We start from the raw sequence: 21,593 nt of genomic DNA, 5'->3' as shown, positions 1-21,593 counted from the left end.
TGAATGTGTGAATTTGAAAGGTGAAAATTCGAATTTGAATATACTATTCGACCCTTATACATTATATATATATATATATATATATATATATATATATATATATATATATATATATATATATATATATACACACAGTGAAAAAGGATTGCGGCACTCACAGGGTTTTAGTGAAAAAACAAAAAATGTTTTATTATTAAGCCTCAACGTTTCGATCCCCCACAGGGATCTTCGTCAGGAGCAAAAACAAACAAACATGATATATATACAGGTATATATATAGTGGATAATGTACCCCCTACTGTAGTTTATAAAGATATTATAAGTCACCGAGGAGTTATGTGACCATATAAAAGCACGAGGCCGCAGGCCGAGTGCTTTTATACAGGTCACATAACTCCGAGGTGACTTCTGATATCTTTATAAATTTCAGTAGGGGGTACATTATGCATTATAATCTACAGTTTTTGCATGTCTTACATCCTGGCTTTCATGTAAGGTCTATAAATGCTAAACTATATTTTGTGTCTATTACCCCTGTTTGTTTCCCCTGTGTGTGTTCACCTTATTTAATGTTGTTTTTTTATGTGTTTGCTTGTACTCCCTTGTTTGTTGCTTTTATTTGTATTCCATTTGATTTTGTTTAGCTTTTTTTAGTTTTACCTGCCATGGGCGAGATCATCAGCTCTGCCTTTAACAGAGCATGAGGAAAAGCAACACGAGTGAGACTGGACACTGAGGATGGGAGGGGCAGCTGAACATGAGAGGGAGAGAGAGATTTTGCCATGGTGGGAGGGGGAGCGAGAGACTGTGAGGAGGAGAATGAGCTATAAAGAAGGCATAGGACAACGCATGCAGCAAAGGTATTTGTGGGCAGCATGTCCTACAATGCGTTCCGTAGGAGAGGCATCGTGGGTGGGCGGAGCGAAACAGGAAACCGGAGATGGAGGGGCAGGGAGAGACCTGAAAGTAAAGTAAGATCGACGATAGTTGAGAGGGACAGAAGCAGCGAGCCTGTAAAGTAAGAGAGCTATGTGTGGAAGAAAGGTGGGAGGGGGTTACGAGTGGAGAGAACGCTGCAGGGAGAGAGCAGCAGCTGCAAGTGCTGTCACTTTAAGCTTATAAACGGCGCGTTCTGACGCCCGTTTATAGGGATATAATTTACAGTCTGGTCCCATAGGGAAATGACCAGACTGTAGATTATATATATATATATATATATACCGACGTTTCGGTCCCCTTCTAGGACCTTTATCAAGACCATGATTGTTTAAAAATCAACATCTTAAGTAGACAATCAAAAAGACACTCACCCAATCGTGTGAATCTGTAAAGGTCATGTGAACACAAGGAAAAACCCACTCACCAGCATATAAAATATTAACCATGTAGGTGTTGAAACACAACAGTATAAAAACATTTTAAAACCGTATAGTGTATAATACACAAATTACACTTACTTAGTTAAAGAAACTAGTTTAGACAGGCAGAGCAAGGATGATACAGTATACAATGTATCACTATTTAAGGGAAGGAAGAAACATCTTGCTACATGGCAGAGGTGGTTACATACTGTTACAAAACATGTTGCAAAAATGTTATCACCTTGTTGTAATAATCTGTCCATGTGTCAGTCCTGCAGCCAATTAGCAATTGTTTTGTTTCTAAATAATGAAAAAACTGGCCCGTCTTGGTACACAAAACACTGGGACCCTCCAGTGCCACAGTGAACAAAAGAACCTAAAAACTAAAGCTCATGTTTGGTCGATGTTACCCATTTTCCTAAATTAGCCCTTTTTATCCTTAATTGTTAAAAATCTGTCCATAATGGTCACATAAAAACACTAGAATCCTTTTCTGCCAGAGTAAAAAAAAGCCTAAAAAGCAAAAATGACTTTTGGTAAATTTCACCCATTCTCTTCTCCTAAATTAGCCCATGTTTTGACCCTAAAATGTAAAATATCTGCCAATTTTTTGGGCAAAAACCTCTGGGACCCTTCTGATGCCAGACAAAAAAACTAAAGATTACTTTACTTCATCTGGCCCAAAATTCCATTTCTCTGTGGCCAAATTAGGAGTAGAGGTTCTGGTGGTTGTGAAACCAGGAAAAAGGAGACTCTTGTCCATCAACTGTAAAAAATTGAGTTCTTGTTTGCACAAAAACACCGGGACCCTCTGAAGCCACAGTGAAAAAAGTGATTTAAACAAAAGATTTTACCCATTGCCCTAAATAAGTCCTTTTCCTAGTCCATGAATTGTTAAAAATCTGGCCATAATTAAGGGATAATTACTGGGATCCTCTCATGCAAGAATAAAAAAAGAGCCTAAAAACATGATTATCCATTATCAATTGTGAAAACTAGGGGTGCACTGAATCCACTATTTTGGATTCGGCGGAACCCCCCTGCACCTAATTTGCATATGCACATTAGGATTCGGTTCTGGGCGAATCCTGCTGAAAAATGCTGAATCCTGGCTGAATCCCAAACCGAATCCTGGATTTGGTGCATCCCTAGTGAAAACTCTTGCCCTAGTTGGCACAAAAAAACACTAAGATCCACTGTCAGTGTAAAAAACCCTAAACCCTCAAGATTATCTTTTGTTCTTATCGCTGTCTCCTAAATTAGCTGTTGTTGTGTCCCTAATTTGTGAAAAATATTGCCCTGGACTTCACATAAAACACTGGGTGAAAGGTCAAAATAACTAAAAGTCTGTTTACGGGTGACTGTGGGTGAAAACTGGTGTGGTCTAGCTCCTCTGTAAACCAGGGTAACCCCCTGACAGCACCCATCTTCACCAACACCCTTTTGGGGCCCTGAAACTTTCTGCTACAAAACTGAAAAGAACCTGAACACTTCCAACTTTGTAAATGAAGAGTAAAAGATTATTTGATGGGAATTTAACCAGCCTCCTTCGAAATGAATCCCTAAAATGTGAAAAATCTCTGATACCACCATAAAAAGAACTTTTTTGCTTGCACAAAAAACACAGGACCTCCAACTCCAGCATGAACAGACGAGTCAAAAACTATATATTACAGTTGGTATATTTCACCCATTATATTATCTTAAATTAGCCCAGATTGTGCCCCTGAATTCTGCAAAATATTTTCCTGGTGTTCACACAAAACACTGGACCAAAATAACTGTCTGTTTAAGGTAAGGTTGCCACCTGGTTGGTATTTTACCGGCTTGGCCGGTAAAAATGATGGTTGACCCCAATGTTAATAGGGAAAAAAGCTAAATATATAGAAAGGACGGTAATTTTTTCCAGAAAAGGCGGCAACCTTAGTTTAAGGGCTGAACTCCACAGCGCACTCTTGCAGTATTTTCATCCGACAGTCGGATACATGTAGTTGTCTGCGATATCCAGTGCTGGAATTGGGGCGGGATGCAGCGGGATGGCATCCCGCTACTTCTTTTTCTTCAGTCATTTCCATCCCCTCAGGCGGGATGCTACATTTTACAATACTGGAGCGGAACTTTTTTCCCTGGGCAGGACAGAGCTTTTTTAAAATTTTCCTAGTAAGCTCCACTGGGGTTACTATATCAGGGCTCTGTGGCAAACTATGGGATCCAATGGCTGAAGGCAGGGTCAGAATGAAGTGGCGCGCCTACCTCACTCCAACCACCACCACCACCGGCATTGCAACAAATTGCGAGTGAACAGGGCGGAGCTCCTGGGCCCGGCCACCAATAGAGTACATCACTGCAGGAAGGAAGAATGACTAAACTCCAATCACAAGGGATGCTCATACAGCCGCTCATGATTCTCATTAGAGGGGAAAAGGGGCGGGGCTTTGAGGTGACCTCTCGCACTCTGTGGACAGGGCTGCACCTTCCTTCCTGTAGCTCTGCATGCTATTGGTGGCCGGGCCCGGGAGAACCGCCTGGTTCACTCAGTTTCTCACAACGGCGGTGGCAGCAGTTGGAGTGAGGTAGGCGTGTTCTGCTTCATTCATTCTGACCTTTCAGCCATCTGTTTCTGTAGTTTGCCACAGAGGCCTGCTAGTATTGCCCTGCTAGTATTTATTAGATGGTTTTATTAAAGCCATTTGATCGCTCTTAGACTAAATAACACAAAAGCACAAATAATATACAAACAAAACCAGAATGGTTTTAAAAATAGAAAAAACAAATATTTAACATCCGCATCAAGCTTGTTGCTTTCAAAAAGATCATTGTGTCTGATAAATCTGACGTCAGCCATTCCATCTGCTTTGCATGTAACAATTTTCTGGCAAATGATCTATGAGTCAATAGAGGGAAATTTTCTTTGGAAAACATAAGGTTTTCAGACATTTTAGGTTGCAAAGTATTACCGTTACCTGCACGACATTGTTATACTCCACAGGTCTCCTGGCACTAAACTATTTGAACTGTGTTCAGTTGCTCGTGCTGCAGTGTGTAAGCTTCACTGATGCAAGTCTTTTAGGATGTTATAGAATGACCAACTCTAAGAAAGAGCTTTGTGGGGAGTAAGTGAAGAAAGGGCTTTGTGGGCACTGGTAGAGGCCACTTGGACAGATCTAGAGGGTAGGGTTGGTTTTCATGGCTGGGCACAGAGACACAAGTGAGGAAAGGAAAGGTGCCACTATATGGGTTCTGGGGGTATTTATACATAAAATCCTGATTTACCTGATTTAATTCCTGATGTAGTGGGGGCGTGGCCTCCTGAAAAATTCTGTTCTACATCTGTTCTCTCGTGGCTTTCTACTGTGGCCTTGGCTTTCTAATGTGGGCGTGGCTTCCCATGTCACACACACACCATCCCCTCACCTTTTTGTTCCCAATTCAAACACTGGTGATATCACATTAAGTTGCATTCTCTTCTACAAATCGGACACATCGCATGCGTGTCATCACATCGCGACATGTCAGACAAGAGGGCGCCGTGGAGTTCAGCCCTAAGGGTAGGGTTGCCATCTGGCCGGTGAAAATGATGGTTGATCCCAATGTTATTAATAGGGAAAAAAGATAAATATATAGGAAGGCCAGTATTTTTTTCCAGAAAAGGTGGCAACTGTACCTAAGCAGGGGAGTTTCTGCCATGAGGCAAGGTGAGTCCCTTGCCTCAGGCGGAAGCTGCCCGGAAGTTACCAGGGGCGGCAAAAAGCCACTCCTGTAACTTTAAGAGCCGAATTTCCATTTTTTAAACCGGAAATTCTGCTTTTCTAGCGGAGAGAGCGCACTTTCGCTCTCTACGCTAGCGATGAGCACCCCCTCCGATCCCTGGGGTCGCCGATATTAAGGTAAGCATGCCGGGTGGGGGGGCGGCATTTAGAACGCCGCTTCAGGCAGCATTAAGGTCGGAAACGCACCTGTACCTAAGGGTAACCTTGTGGGTGTTAACTGGTGTGATCTAAGTCCTCGGTATAACAGTGAAATCCTACAAGAGCCTGTCCTTTTAGGGCCTCAGAATTCAATTCTACAAAACTTACTTGGAACTAGGGTTGCCACCTGGCCAGTATTTTACCGTCCTGGCCAGTAAAAATGATGGTTGATCCCAATGTTATCAATAGTAGGGATGCACCGAATCCACTATTTTGGATTCGGCCGAACACCCGATTCCTTTGCGAAAGTTTCGCCCGAATACCAAACCGAATCCTCATTTGCATATGCAAATTAGAGGTGGGAAGGGAAAACATTTTTTACTTCCTTGTTTTGAGACAAAAAGTCACTCGATTTCCCTCCCTAGGATTCGGTTCAGCCAGTCAGAAGGATTCGCCGAATCCTGCTGAAAAAGGCCGAATCCTGAACCGAATCTTTGATAGGGAAAAAAGATAAATATATACAAGGCCAGTAATTTTTTTTTCCAGAGAACGTAGCAACCGTACTTGGAACCTAAACACTTTGGGAACGTTCAGAGTAAAGGAACAGTAAAACTTTCCTTTTTTTTTGTCAATTTCAGTCAGTTTTCCCTTAAATTCGCTCTTGTTCCGTCATTACATTAATAATATACCCCTTGTGTGAACAAAAATCACTGTAGTCCTGTGACGCCGCCACAGCGAAAACTTTTTCGTTTTGTTTAACTGAGTGTCCTCTTTATTGGTTATTGGTTTTGTTACTGACAAAAGTAGTAGCTGCGAGCAAAGGCCGCGCCCAAACGTTGCCACATACTTTAGAACTGTGTTCCACAAAACTATAACGAATATGCTTAAACGCCCCCGCGAGGCGGCTACGTGCACTGCGTAATGACGTCACCGTCGCGCGAGATGAGAATTGTACGTCGCGTGGGATTCGCTGTCAGGCAGGAACCACGGAGCTGAACAACAATGGCGCTGGGGGACGATTAAGCGGGGGGACGGGGACCGGGACCGCGGGTTTTGTTAAGAAAAACAGGGCTGTCCCGCGGCGGGACTGTTGGGCGGTAAAGGCCAGGTGAGTAGCACTGAAGGCGTCTGTTGTACATAGGGAGGGGCAGAGAGCGCCCTCGGTCTGGCGGCGCCAGGACTGTTTTATATGGTTCGTGTTTACTTCAGGGATATTCCTCAACGAGCCATTGTTTAGCCGCAATCCTCTACATTCCCCCCAAAACTCCCCATGAGGCGTGGCTATTGATTGTGTCGTCATTCAGACTTGACATACAGCCCTCTGGAGAGAGGATCCTTTCAAAATGAAGGCCCTTATAGCGCTAGTTAACCTTTGAATCAACTCTTGGTATGATGTACAGAGGGATAGTCTGAGTCAATTTGCAATTGGTTTTCATTTTTTATTATTTGTGGTTTTTGAGTTATTTAGAGTTTATTCAGCAGCTCTCCAGTTTGCAGTTTCAGCCATCTTGTTGCCGGGGTCCATATTAACCTAGCAACCATGCATTGATATGAATAAGAGACTGGAATGATGAATATAATAAAAGAATAATAATAAATGTATACTTTAAAGTACAATAAATGTGTAGTCTTACAGAGCATTTGGTTATTTGGTGACACCCCCCCCCCCCATTTTAAAGCTGGAGAAGAAGATAATTAAGCAATGATTTGTCGTCTTCTGACTCTCTCCAGCTTTCAAATGGGGGGGGGGGAGTCACCATCTAAAAACAAATGCTCTGTAAGACTACACATTTATTGTTATTTCTACTTTTTCTTTCTAAGGGCAGAGACAGACGAGAAGATTGGGGGAGATTAGTCGTCCAGCGACAAATCGCCTCTTCTTCGGGCGACTAATGTCCCCGAACTGCCTCCCCGCCGGTTAGAGCCTTTACCACCGACGGGGTGGCGCTTGGAGTGCATCGTTATCCGAAGTTTCCTCAATCGTCTCGTCTGTCTCTGCCCTAAAAGATAAAATGAAAAGTTGCTTAGAGTTGGCCATTCTGTAACATACTAAAAGTTAACTTAAAGGAGAACGAAAGGTATTTGTCACCCAGGTGATTGTATCTACTTACTTGACACCCCAGGCCGGTGCTCCTATCGGGAGAAAACCGCTTATGATTAAGGGCGCATGTGCCCGAAACACGTCAAGCTTTATGTGATGTGCGTATTTTAACAATGGACTAATAAAGATTTTGGATTTTGCCGTATCCTGATGTGCTTAAATTTCCTTCCTCAGGAGAAAACTGCACCGTCCCGGGATTATTCCAGCGAGTACCACAGTGCTTCTTCTTTATTCTTTGGGTTGTGCATGTGTAGTAGAGTGAAAAATAGTACACGGTTAATAAAGCTTGATAAAGGGGTTTCCCCCGAAACGTTGCACCTTCGCAAAATAAACTCAGCAAGGGCTTGTACCTGCTTGAATGAACCTTCGAGTGCCAGTGAAATTCTGCTTTGTTGCTACAGTAGAGTGAAAAGCCGAACTTTAACTAAAAGCCGGTTACTTCATTTTACTGTGCCTGAGTCTGCCCTGGGAAATTAGAAGAAAGAAGCAAGAGGATCGCTCTGTGGTGCTCGCTGGAATAACCCCGGGCAGGTGCAGTTTTCTGTAGGTGTCATGTAAGTAGAATCACTCGAGGGAGCCTAACTTTTGGCACCCACATTACAAATGCCTTTCCTTCTCCTTTAAAGGTGGATCACCCCCCTACTGAAAGATAAGCATTGAAAGGCCTTCATTTTAAAATATACCACCTTTTAATTCAGTATAGAGGATATGGGCAAGCATTGCCTGATGGTGCTCTCCACAATAACCCCTACTTATTTTTTTTTCCCCAGATGTAACATGATGGGTGTTGACTTTGATGTAAAGACATTTTGCCACAACTTGAGGGCCACCAAACCTCCCTATGAATGCCCAGTGGAGACCTGCCGAAAGATATACAAGAGCTACAGCGGGATTGAGTACCACCTGTACCACTACGATCATGACAACCCGCCTCTGCAGCAGCAGACTCCCATCCGCAAATCCAAAAAGAAGGGCCGGCACCCCCGATCGGCAAATAAGCAGTCGCCGACAAACTCAGAAGTGTCTCAGTCTCCAACTCGGGAGGTGATGACGTACGCCCAGGCCCAGAGACTGGTGGAGGTGGAATTCCACGGGCGTATGCATCGTATAAGTATATTTGACAACATGGATGTTGTTTCTGAGGACGATGAGCCACCTGAAGAAACTCCTGAAAACGGAAGCAATAAGGAAAATAACGACACGCCTGCAACAACTCCTAAGTCGGGAAAGCACAAAAGCAAGGATAAGAGAAAAGACTCCAACCATCATCAGCACCACAGTGCCTCTACAGGCGCCACCGCAAAACTTCCCGAGGTTGTGTACCGAGAGCTTGAACTGGACACGGCAGATGCTCCTCCACGGCCTTCTTCCTATTACAGGTATAAAGGGATCAGTTGAAAACTGTCAGTGGTTATTCGGTTCTCTTTGGAAAATGTGTGACCATGAAATACTGTACATAAACATTCACTCGTTCATATTTAAATATAGGATGTAGTTTCCTCTATAAAGTTTTTACATCATATAGACTTTTCTGAACACGGGGAAGATTATAATAGCTTACCTGATACCCCGGGTCATTAGTTGAAAACCTCATTGACTCCAGGTACTTCTGTAGAGCATCACATCTTGGTAATCTTCACAGCAGCTGTAAGTGTTCAGTAGAGTGAAAAGCCAAACTTGAATTACAAAGGCGGCTTTTTCACTCTACTGCAAATATGCTGGTTCTGAGCTTATAGTAGAATGAAGATTGCTTCATGGTGCTCAGACTAAAGTGCCACCGGGCTAGTGAAGTCTTCAGCAAACTGGTACAACAAACCACTCCAGTGATTGTACCTTTCCTTGTACTTTAATACTTATTAGTGCTGTCTAACCACCATACTTGGCAAGCTAAACGAAGGGTCCAGTTTATCAAAGGTCGAAAAAAAATATCTTCATTAAATATAGGCAAAAACAAAGGGGCTTATTAACAGTGGGGGAAAATTGTAATTATTTTTTGTGAGATCTGCAGAATGTGCCTTGAATGAAGCAATGCCTGCATTAGGGTGGCAGAAGGCACATAGGCATCCTCTTGCCCACCCTGTGCCTTGCACATCATTTAGGGGCAGATTTATTAAGGGTCGAATAGTAAATTCAAATTATCAAATTTAATTTGGTGTCAAAATTCACACATTGGAATTTTAATCCCCAAATTTGAATGTGAGATTTATCACACCTCGACCGTGGAAACCGTTCTAATTCGACTATTCGCCACCTAAAACCTGCCGAGTTCATTTACAAGTCAATGGCAGAGGTTCGTTGAACCATTTGAATATGTTTATTGCCTTCCTGACATTCTAGTTTTTTTCGGAGGGAAAACTCAATTTGAATTTTCAAATTGGGATGATTCTATCAAATATTAGACTTTACATTTTTTTTTTTTAAATAACCTCCCATTCGAGTTGTGAGTATAATCGCATTTATTAGAGTAAAAAAAAAAAATTCACATAAATTAGAAATTCGACCTTTGAGAAATCTGCCCATTAGAGTTGCCAGGGGGCGCAAAGGTCCGCACATTTTTCTCCTGCAGATCGAATGTTTGTTTATTATTTTCTCTCAAGTCTACTTGTCGGTCTTTTCTTGGCAAAATGATTTGTGAGCTCAGAGATACCAAGATCCACTCAACCAATGGGCACATCAGTGAGTGTTTGAATGAAAACATAATGTTACACCGCTTACTTGAGGACTCTCAGTTTGCTCTACCAGTAATGGAAAAAATTAAAGGGACAAATAAAAAATATTAGAGATGAAAAAACGTGAGAGCAGTGACATTTCTCTCGTGTGAGATGCATCAAGTGTATTGAAACATCCGTCCTTTAAAGTAGCAGTTGTAGGCTCCAATGAAACCGTTCCTTTGTGGGGAAATAATAATGAAAATACAATTTTTACCAGCACATAGAATTCCTGCTCTTTCAAACATGGTACCCTCTACTTTCTCTTTTTGAAACCAGTAAGATGTCGTATCCAAAATTTATTTCATACTCTTAAAATGTTAGGCTGTCCTAAGCTTTGTTTACCAAGTGATGCGTAGTGCTTCATCTTGGGGTACACTTATGCTAATCCTAGTTATATGTTGTTTCTCTATCCAAGCTATGAGCAAAGTTAGGGACTGCTTCCGTTCATTTTTTTGCTTGGTCTGAAGTGTAAGGCAGCTTTTGACTTTAGTGATTCAGACTAGATTGTTAGATTTTTATAAATGTATAATCCAATCAACAGGAAGACTTAAAGGGCACCAATCATGACCAAAATCATTTACTAAGTAAATACACTATGTGAAAGTTCAAGAAATCTGATTTTTAAAACAGAATTGTTTGTATAATGTAAATGATCAGCTCACTATACCTTCTGCAAGATCTCCCCTATCTCCCCTGCAGTTCTAGCTGAGGCAGCCATCTTGGATTTCACTGGCTCCTCCTACCTATATCTTCCCAGCCAACTGTAGCTCTGAAATCTCGCACATGCTCATTTGAAATTCCTTGCTTGCTTATCAACCCTTCTAAGCTATTTTCAAATCAGCCAAACCTGTGTGTTAGCTGCTGTTCAGTAGTGCTGCCACCTGCTGGAAGTTACTGTGTGCCCTTCATTTGCATAATGACTTTACCAGCAGGGGACAAGATAGGGAAATCTCCTGATACTTCTAGTGGAGGAGTTTACTTAAACAAGGCATTCTGGGTAAAATACTCAAAGCAGTTTTACAATCAGAGCATGCTCCTGAAATTTGCATATTAGAGTCTCTGTTACAGTATGGCCTCCCTCAGTGAAAGAACCCATTTGACAAAGTAAGGGATTTTTTTTAAAACCTGCAGTTTTTTCAAAAAACTATATATGTAGTTTGATTAAACGTGTTTAGCTTGTACTGGTCAGATTGTTAATATGTGTTTGATTTTGGCTGTGATAGGTGCCCTTTTAGGAGGAAATTACACCATTACAGAATCAAGGGGATATCCTGCAGCATAAATGTTGTGGGCAAAGTCATGTTTGAATTAAAGGGATAGTTCAACCTTATTCCCAAACTTATCCCTGTTGTCACTTTGGCAAACAAAAAGTTGCTTGTTTATTTTGTTTTTCCTTTGAAAACAACCAGTTACCTGATCATGGAGTCAATAACTGCCAATTCCAAAGCAGGTAGGAAATGAAAGGGCAGTGTGAGCATACACTACTGTGCATGCCCCATTTCTTCCTTACTCATTAAATTGCATTAATTTTACCAGTTGTCAGCACAGTTAATACCATGCAACGTCTGCTGATCTTTGCAATCAGAGTTACCCCTTCCTGCAGTGGGCACTGAAGACCATTTGAGGTCAATAGAAAGTAATTTAAAAAAAATGGTTATTTTGTCAAGTATTTGCAGATATTTTTGTAGAAGAAAGGAAAAATGTAGTCTTTTTTGCTGTCACTGTTTAGGTACATTGAGAAGTCTGCAGAGGAACTTGACGAGGAGGTGGAGTATGATATGGATGAGGAAGATTACATCTGGCTCGATATAATGAATGACCGAAGGAAGACAGAAGGAGTGAACCCCATCCCACAAGAGATCTTTGAGTATTTAATGGACAGGTTGGAAAAGGAATCTTACTTTGAAAGCCATAATAAAGGGGACCCGAATTCTTTAATTGACGAGGATGCGGTGTGCTGCATTTGCAACGATGGCGAGTGTCAGAACAGCAACGTGATATTGTTCTGTGATATGTGTAATTTGGCTGTGCACCAGGAGTGCTATGGGGTCCCTTACATACCGGAAGGACAGTGGCTTTGTAGAAGGTGCCTCCAGTCACCTTCTAGGGCGGTGGATTGTGCACTGTGCCCAAATAAGGGAGGGGCATTCAAACAGACAGATGATGGATGCTGGGCTCATGTAGTGTGTGCCCTTTGGATTCCTGAGGTTTGTTTTGCAAATACAGTCTTCCTGGAACCTATAGACAGCATCGAACATATCCCACCTGCACGGTGGAAACTCACATGCTATATTTGCAAACAGCGAGGCTCTGGAGCTTGCATCCAGTGCCACAAAGCAAACTGTTATACAGCCTTCCATGTGACATGCGCTCAGCAGGCTGGCCTGTACATGAAAATGGAACCCGTGCGAGAGACTGGTGCAAACGGTACGTCTTTTAGTGTCCGCAAGACTGCGTACTGTGATATTCACACACCCCCAGGCTCTGTTTGCAAGCTCCCTGCACTTTCTCATAGTGAAGGTGAGGAGGAGGATGATGAGGAAGAAGAAGATGGCAAAGGATGGAGCTCTGAAAAAGTGAAAAGGGCAAAGGCCAAATCAAGGATCAAAATGAAGAAGGCTCGGAAAATCCTTGCTGAGAAGAGAGCTGCTGCCCCTGTTGTTTCTGTTCCTTGTATCCCACCACACAGGTAATTGTAATTGGTGCAGATTTCTGTAAACAAACAAATACACACATATAAGCATGTTAAATTTTAAAAGGGAAGGTTTTAGTATGTTACCTTGTTTGTTTTATTATTCAAAGGAATGTTAATTGGTCCCAGCCTGAAGACTATTTAGGTTGTGACTGGCAATTTATTTTTTTTTATTCACTTTTTTCTCAGCTGTCCTAGATACTCCTGGAATGGTGACTGATAAGATTTTATTTTTGTCAGCTTTCTTTTTTTAAAAGATTAGGTAACATTTCAGTATTTTATATTTGGACTGATTGTAAGCAAACTTTACCATTGTGTTAAACTGCTGCCTGTTTGCTAGAGAAGTTAAGCCCTGGCAACTAGATACAATTCATAACAAAAATGTACATAATTATAAAACCACAAAGGCCATATCTGTCTGCATCATACTGAAGTTAGGAGAACTAAAGCATAAAAAAACAATATGGCTAGACATGCTGTATGTTAAATTCTGAACTTACTGCAGCAGCTCTATAAGTTGTCTATAGCAGCTCCCCATCTTCTGATCTTATTAGGCCATCTCTTGTATGTCAGTGGCACTGCACATGCTCAGTGTACTCTAGGCTGCTGCTGAGAAGCTAAGCATAGGGGGTCTTTGGAAATAATAAAACCGTTACTAGAAAGTGAGTTTATACTTGTCATAAATGCTTATAATTGTAAATCCATTAAGATTCAGAACACACGTATTACTATGCTGTCATGTAATCTGATTTAGTTACTAATTAGCTGTTTATCATGATATGTATACTGTATATATTTTATATATTGTCAGGCAGTCCCTGATGTCAGGCATCTAACAGCAGCCCAGCACATATAATCATCAGAATCTATGGGGAGCTACTGGGAGGCATAGTAGTAGGCACAGCTTATTGCTGTGATGGCCTTGGGGCTGGTACAGAAGCCCAAAACATAAGGGCAGAGACGCACGCTGCGATTCGGGGAGATTAGTTGCCTGGCGACAAATTTCCCCGAACTGCCTTCCCGCCGTCTATAACCGAAATCGCTGGCGGGATGGCACCCGGAGCGATTCGTTTTCCGAAGTAGGGCAGTGGATTGTGCACTGTGCCCAAATAAGGGAGGGGCTTCAAACAGACAGATGATGGATGCTGGGCTCATGTAGTGTGTGCCCTTTGAGTGCCATCCCGCCGGCAATTTCCATTCTAGCCGACGGGAAGACAGGGGAGGCAGTTCAGGGAGATTAGTCGCCCAAAGAAGAGGAGATTTGTCGCCGGGCAACTAATCTCCCCGAATCGCAGCGTGTGTCTCTGCCCTAAGGTGTGCTATTTTGTAACTAATGCTTTGTTAAAGGAACAGTAACACCAAAAATGTAAGTCTTTTAAAGTAATGAAAATATCATGTAGCGTTGCCCTGCACTGGTAAAACTGATCTGTTTGCTTCAGAAACACTACTATAGTTCATATAAACAAGCTGCTGTAAAGCAATTGTGGAAATTGAAAAACGGCTATATGGCACAGGTTAACTAATGGATAACAGATAACACCATTAGACAGACAGAACTTATCTGCTGTGTAACCTTAGCCTTTTCTCCTTTGAATGGCTGCCCCCATTGCTACACAGCAGCTTATTTATATAGACAAATGTAGTGTTTCTTAAGCAAATACAACAGTTTTACCAGTGCAGGGCAACACTGCATTATATTTTCATTACTTTAAAACACTTATTTTTTGATGTTACTGTTCCTTTAAGCCAGTGATCCCCAACCAGTAGCTCGCGAGCAACATGTTGCTCTCCAACCCCTTGGATGTTGCTCCCAGTGGCCTCAAAGCAGATGCTTATTTTTGAATTCCAGGCTTGGAGTCAACTTTTGGTTTCATAAAAACCAGGTGTACTACCAAAAAGAGCCTCCTGTAGTCTGCCAGTCCACATATGAGATACCAAATAGCCAATCACAGCCCTTATTTGGCACCCAGGGAACTTTTTGCATAACTGTGTTGCTCCCCAACTCTTTTTATTTTAGAATGTGGCTCACAGGTAAAAAAAGGTTGGGGACCCCTGCTTTAAGCTTTCGTTTTTATGGTGCAAATAATTGGATTAATCTGAACAGCAAACTGGGTAACTGTTTGAGGCTCTTATCTGGGTAAGGTTGTGTACATAAATCCACAAATCCCTCATGGGGAAACGATACCTTCAGCTTTCCCCAGTGAGTGTCTCAGCTGTGAATGACTATATGAAGTAAAAATATCAAGAAACCTTTGTTTTAACCTCATCACTTCAGTGTTTGGCTGAATGTGCTCTGATATGCTGAGGGCCAGCATGTGTAATGTCTGCAGAGATGTATTGTAGAAAACAGAGCATCCCCTTTAAATCTCGCAGCCTGTGCAACAAAGTGAGGCCTACCTCCTAACACACAATACAGCGAATAAGACAGTTATTGTTTGGCAGAGATATTGTCTGGGTTTCATTATAGTTTTGCTTTAGCATTCTGTTTACTTAGTTGCAGTGTGTGCAGAGAGTTTCCATACCAACAATATTTGTGCAACCTGGTGCACTTGGTGAATAGTCAGCAGGATTTTATTGAAATGAAAAATTTAATGAAAAAAAATATGTCTGGAAATACGAAATATCTACGAAATATTTAACAAAATAAATCTTAACCAGTTCTACCTTTCCAAAGCCAACTCACTAGCTCGGGTACTCGAGGTTAAGGAAATCTGTGTCCTATGTGAAAATATAATTGTGTTAGAAGTCACTGAGTCGCAGAGTAGTTCTGTGACCATATAAAGGCACAAGACTGCAGGCTGAGTTATACAGGGAACTCTGAGTATCACTCATGTGTTATAAGTGATAATATACCCCCTACTGTAAATGATAAGGATATTAGAAGTCACTGAGGGGTTCTGTGACCATATAAAGGCACAAGGCTGCAGGCTGAGTTATACAGGGAACTCTGAGTATCACTCATGTATTATAAGGGATAATGTACCCTGTACTGTAAATTTTAATTTACCGATGTCACAGAGGGTTTTGTGATCATATAAAGTTATACAGGCCTGGGATATAGTGCTGCTTCATGTGCCTCAACCCAAATACGTTGCCTCGGATTGGGTGCAGACAGAAGATTTTGTCACCAAAACACAAGATTTTCACCAAAATCCGCCATATCTGCCTCCACCTGAGCCGCTTTCACATTAGGCAGCACTTTGTTCATGTATTGGTATGGAAAGTGGTGATGGGCTATAAGGGTAATTTGACTACCACTGTTATTCACTTAAAGGGCATGTAAAGGCAAAAAAATAAAATCCCATTTTTACTTTCTTTAAATCGATACTGACACGCTCCTAGAAAAATCATAGGAACATTTCAGTATCAGGTAGTTGCTGCACCTGGAATATTTCCCCTGAAAACCCCTATCCATACGGGCGCAGCGCGATCCTTCCATATTATACATCAATTGGGAGTCCACATCTGATTTTCATTTAGTTAAGCCTAAGGGACTCGCCCCAGTTCTCAGGCGATAACATATAAGAAAATCCTTTATCCAAAGATAACTGTCCCAAGGCTTTTTTTTTCCATAAAAAATATTGTTTTATTAAATTAGCATTAAAATTCAGTTACAAACAACCCCACCAGGCCCACCTTACGCGTTTCGCACCCTCCAGCGCTTAGTCATAGGTGTATCCTATGACTAAGCGATCCTTCCATAGGCTGATTACGAATTAAAACAGGACTTCAGCCTATGGAAGGATCGGTCCACCCCCAGCCCAGCGTCACTGAAGCAATACGGGAGATCTGTTAGAGGTGTCGGCCAGTCTGCTGCACCAAGGTTCGCAGGGCTGGGGGCGGCTTTGAGGGGAACTATTCCGGTAGCCACAACTACTTGATACTGACACGTTACTATAATTTTTATAGAAACGTGTCCATATCGATTTAAGTGCATAAAAGTACAATACATGGGGGAGAAAATCACATAATATATACAGAATCATTGGACAAAGAGCTTAAGTGTTATGTGGTAAGAGACATAGTGGGAAGGAGGTCCCTGCCCCGTAGAGCTTAAAGTCTAAGTGGATGGGGGGCTAACATACAGGTACAAATTGGAGATTAAAAAGTGCACAAGGTAAGGCATAGTCAGTAGGGACAGGACTAGGCTAATGTTCTAGTGGTCCAAAAGGTAGGCTATATGGTGAACAGCAGAGGGAGCCCCTGCCTTACTTCCCAGCCATGCAGAACTCAAGCAGCTTTTTTTGTTTCCCTGTAGAGCAGTCGGCGACTGTGTAGAGATTTGTATTGTATTTAATTCTTGCCTTTACATCCCCTTTACTGTTTCCAACTCCAGCTGCAGGGACAAAGATCATGGAGCCAGATTTAAACAGATTAACTGGGATTCTATTTGGAGGGTAATTTTGCTGCAGCCACTGGTTCTGCAGAGTTGGAGAAAGTTTGTATTAAACAATACAAAAACTATAAACTCCCCATTAGATTACATGACAACACAGGACCCAGTGCAGTCTGTATATTCTGATTATTAATCAGCCTTGCTGTGCTAATTTGGTAATTTATGACAATCCCTAAATTTAAGAGTCCCAGACCACACTGAGCATGTGCACAGTCTAAGTCAGGGATCCCCAACCTTTTTTTACCCGTGAGCCACATTCAAATTTAAAAAAGGTTGGGGGGCAACACAAGCATGAAAAGTTCTTGGGGTGCTAAATGAGGGCTGTGTTTGGCCATGTGGTTGCCCCTATGTGGACTGGCAGCCTATAGGAGGTTCTGTTTGGCAGTACACATGGTTTTTATGCAACTAAAACTTGCCTCCAAGTCAAGAATTGAAAAATAAGCACCTGCTTCGAGGCCACTGGGAGCAACATCCAAGAGGCTGGTGAGCAACATGTTGCTCACGAGCCACTGGTTGGGGACCACTGGTCTAAGTCTTGTGGCCAACTTTGAAAGCATAAATCATTTGTTTGATTAGGCTTGTGGTGTAGTAAATTTATGATTAGTATACAAAATACAGCATTTCTAGCCTTATTCTATTTTAGACTTTACTTCCCCTTTAAAGGCAAATATTGGGAAAATGATTTCCGGGGCTGATTCCATTCTGCATTCCAGTTGGGGGAAATTGTACTACATTTTTTTAATATTGCCAGTTAGAGCTATGCTACCAGCACAGGGGAGGGTGCCTTTTAAGCACAGAGGTATCAAGAGGAGTTAATATTATTGTCATACCTAATACAAATTTCACTTCCTTTATTATTCAGACTCAGTAAGATCACAAACCGTTTGACCATCCCGAGGAAGAGCCAGTTTATGCAAAGGTTACACAGCTACTGGACCTTAAAAAGACAGTCTCGGAATGGTGTTCCACTGCTACGTCGCCTGCAGACACACTTACAGTCCCAAAGGAACTGCGATCAGGTAAGACTGCCATTACTTCATAACATCATAACTTACTGTGTGTGCACAACATTCTTGTATATTTCTGCTAATGACTGTGAAGTGCCATCCTGATTGGCTTGATTGCTTTTAAAGGAGGAAATATGATCATTTCAATTGGACTTCAGTGCTTGCTTGTTTTGTTTTTCAAAGATTAGTCTACTTATTTCCAAACAAGGGAAAGTTGTGCTCACCACTCATTTTTAAAACCATTAGGCGGGGGTGCAATGAGGCTGTGACCACAAAATACACAAAAGACAAATACAAGAGTCCTCTGCACTCAACCCATTATCAATATATTTAAGACAGCGACATTTTGTGCATACTGCTACTGAAAAATGCCTTACCCTTTAAACAAAACAGAGATTGTTTGTCCATATATTGCAATATATTTAAGCTGGACAACTACGTCAAAGTCATCCCATATCTGGCCAGGTCCTATGCTCAATTTTCATCTGATTCATTAAGAATTCTTTTACTTCATTATACATTTTACACAGGGACCAAGTTTTACCTGCAACTTACTTGCTGCTTTCCAAGTAAAACTCCCAAACTTGGCTGCCCTTTTATTAGACACCAGTGGGATCACCTGACTATAGCTGGGAAGGGTGGGAGCTACAACATAGAGCTGGTCACTACTCCTGTATAACTAAAACAAACAAGGGAAAGTTGTGCTCACCACTGTGGTTTTGTTTAATGGTAAGGCATTTTTCAGTAGCAGTATGCACAAAATATAAAAATATATTGATAATGGGGTTAGGGGAGAGGATCTCTTGTATTTGTCTACTTATTTCCAGCCTGCAACTGAAAATGCTGTCTGGTTGTTGAGGTCACAAACCAAAAAACTGGTGATGTTTCAATTATTTTTATTGCTAACCTGTCCCCTCCTATTTATCTTCCAAACTGCTGCTGGTTGTTAAATTACTTACATCCTAGCAACCCATTAATATTCCTGAGGTTGCAGAATAAAATCTGTAAATATTAAATGACTACTATTTGCACAATGTCTTGTAATACTGTTTAGTATCTGTGTCTATTTTTCTGTGTGTTTAGTACATGTGGGGGCCTCCACGAGACCTTGATCTACCCGAAGAGTTCTAAAGCTAGTCAAGTTGTATTAATTAGTTCTCTTAGTTGGCATTCGTTATTTAGCAGAACAGCTGGTCATGCATAGGGAGATCCGCTTGTTTTGCGACGTCCAGCAAACAAGCTCTCCCCAATATGCCCACCTTGAGGTGGGCGATATTCGGCTGATCCAACTGTGAGCCCTAGGGCCCAACTATCGGATCACAACCATTCAAAGCACAGGATGCAGTAGATAACTGATAAGTTCTGAAGAATCCCATTGTATACTATAGAGCTTATCTGTTATCTGCTATGTATCCTGTGTCTTTTCTCCTATTTTAGCTTTGAATGGCTGCCCCCATGTCTACACAGCAGCTTGATTACATAAACTATAGCAGTACTTATCTGTTATCTACTGTGTATCCTGTGCTTGAATGGCTGCCCCCATGGCTACACAGCAGCTTGTTTATATAAACTATAGTAGTACTTATCTGTTATCTACTGTGTATCCTGTGCTTGAATGGCTGCCCCCATGGCTACACAGCAGCTTGTTTATATAAACTATAGTAGTACTTATCTGTTATCTACTGTGTATCCTGTGCTTGAATGGCTGCCACCATGGCTAAACAGCAGCTTGTTTATATAAACTATAGTAGTACGTATCTGTTATCTACTGTGTGTCCTGTGCTTGAATGGCTGCCCCCATGGCTACACAGCAGCTTGTTTATATAAACTATAGTAGTACGTATCTGTTATCTACTGTGTGTCCTGTGCTTGAATGGCTGCCCCCATGGCTACACAGCAGCATGTTTATATGAACTGTAGTAGTGTTTCTGAAGCGCAAACACCAGTTTTACCAGTGTAGGGCAACACTAAATTATATTGTCATTCCTTTAAAACTCTTTCAATTTTTGATCTTACTGTTCCTTTAAGTGTTAAGTACTACCAGAAACCACATTACATTTACTGGCACAAGGTTAAATAAATTTTGTTGATTTAAATTATCAGAATGCATTTAGTTAGATCTAGACAATGTCAGAACATGATGAGTTCCAGTTTCTTACCTTCTACCCCATACTGGCACAGATTATCTTCAGTAAACGAGCCAACCTGGAATACTGTTTGCTGAGCACCATGCCATTATTTTCATTTCTCCTCCCTGGTATCCCCTATGCCCATTCTAGTAGGGCTCATGCACATTAGAGCATGTCTGTATTGCACATGCATTTGCCTGGGGCCTGTCATGGTTAGCCAGGAAGACCAGGAAAAAAGATGGTTAGCAAGGTGCTCAGCACTAGTACTCCAGGCTGGTGAATTAGAAGTAAAGGAACACCAGCCTGGGGTAGTTGGTAAGCAACTAAAAGCATTGGGGATTGCCAACAATTTACCTTCGATTCTATTCTCCTTTCATAGCCACTATACTTATAATTAAGAAATACATAAAAACAATGAATAATAATCTGCAAACAATAAAAATGTAATTTCTTGGTCTGTGAACACTGCAGAATGTTTTTCCGGTATCATTATCAGTTGCCTCGATTCCCAACAGGAGATGAAGTGGCGGATACCAATTTCCGATGATGCACCGGGTCACTTGGGTACCATCGCTATTTCAAATGAGGAGGCTGGAGACCAAACTAACAAGGTGATCAGTTAAATAATAGCAGGGTAATAGAAATTGTAATAGTTATTTATCAGCCCTGGACAAATGTACCCGTGGTTAGTAACCCATGGCAACCAATAAAAAATTTTGTATTTATTGCTCTACTTGTAGCTGGCTGAAAAAAAAGCCTATCACTGATTGGTTGCTGTGCATTATTGCCCCAGGCAAATTTAGCTAGTGTTAATAAATGAGCCCCGTTGTCTTAAAATGTTAACATAAGATGACTGAATATGGTGGCAGCTTTATTCATCTATCGTAAGCTGTTTTTTGCACTTGAAAAAGACTTTATTTTTTTTTTATTGTTCAAAACCTTTTCATTCTCAAATGGAGGGGGCAGTAAAGTGGTTTATAATTTAGAGCAAGGCAAGCATAAAGGGAAGAACCTATAGCAACCAATCAGCAGGTAATATTTACTGGCCACGTGTTTAAAAGCAAACATCTTATTGGTTGCTATTGGTTACTGCTCCTGGGCAAACGTAGTGCCTTATATTACATATGGGGGGTAGTATAGAAAAAATCGGTGAATGTGCAGTACAGTCAAATCAGAAATGTTCCTATATTGTGCATGCAACAGTCCTCAACAACTGCAAGTGATCCCTGAAAAAGAGGAATACGGTAGCACACAGAAGGAAAACAGGCCTGAGGTTAAACTACGTAAT

General features: G+C 41.5%; 1 protein-coding gene across 1 annotated transcript in view; it reads left to right on the top strand.

Moving 5' to 3' along the window:
• The first annotated feature begins 6,183 nt into the window (after positions 1 to 6,183).
• brpf1.L (bromodomain and PHD finger containing 1 L homeolog) overlaps positions 6,184 to 21,593 on the top strand; it is a 51,589-nt gene continuing 36,179 nt past the window's right edge. Inside the window, exons 1-5 of the mRNA XM_018259162.2 lie at positions 6,184 to 6,377; positions 8,141 to 8,749; positions 11,811 to 12,770; positions 18,032 to 18,188; positions 20,821 to 20,916. Of these exons, the coding sequence (XP_018114651.1) occupies positions 8,148 to 8,749; positions 11,811 to 12,770; positions 18,032 to 18,188; positions 20,821 to 20,916 (1,815 nt within the window). The 5' untranslated portion in view covers positions 6,184 to 6,377; positions 8,141 to 8,147. The remainder of the gene's footprint in view (positions 6,378 to 8,140; positions 8,750 to 11,810; positions 12,771 to 18,031; positions 18,189 to 20,820; positions 20,917 to 21,593) is intronic.

The sequence above is a fragment of the Xenopus laevis genome, chromosome 4L (genome assembly GCF_017654675.1).
Source record: "Xenopus laevis strain J_2021 chromosome 4L, Xenopus_laevis_v10.1, whole genome shotgun sequence".
NCBI lineage: Eukaryota > Metazoa > Chordata > Amphibia > Anura > Pipidae > Xenopus > Xenopus laevis.
This window is presented reverse-complemented; position numbering and strand designations above follow the sequence as displayed.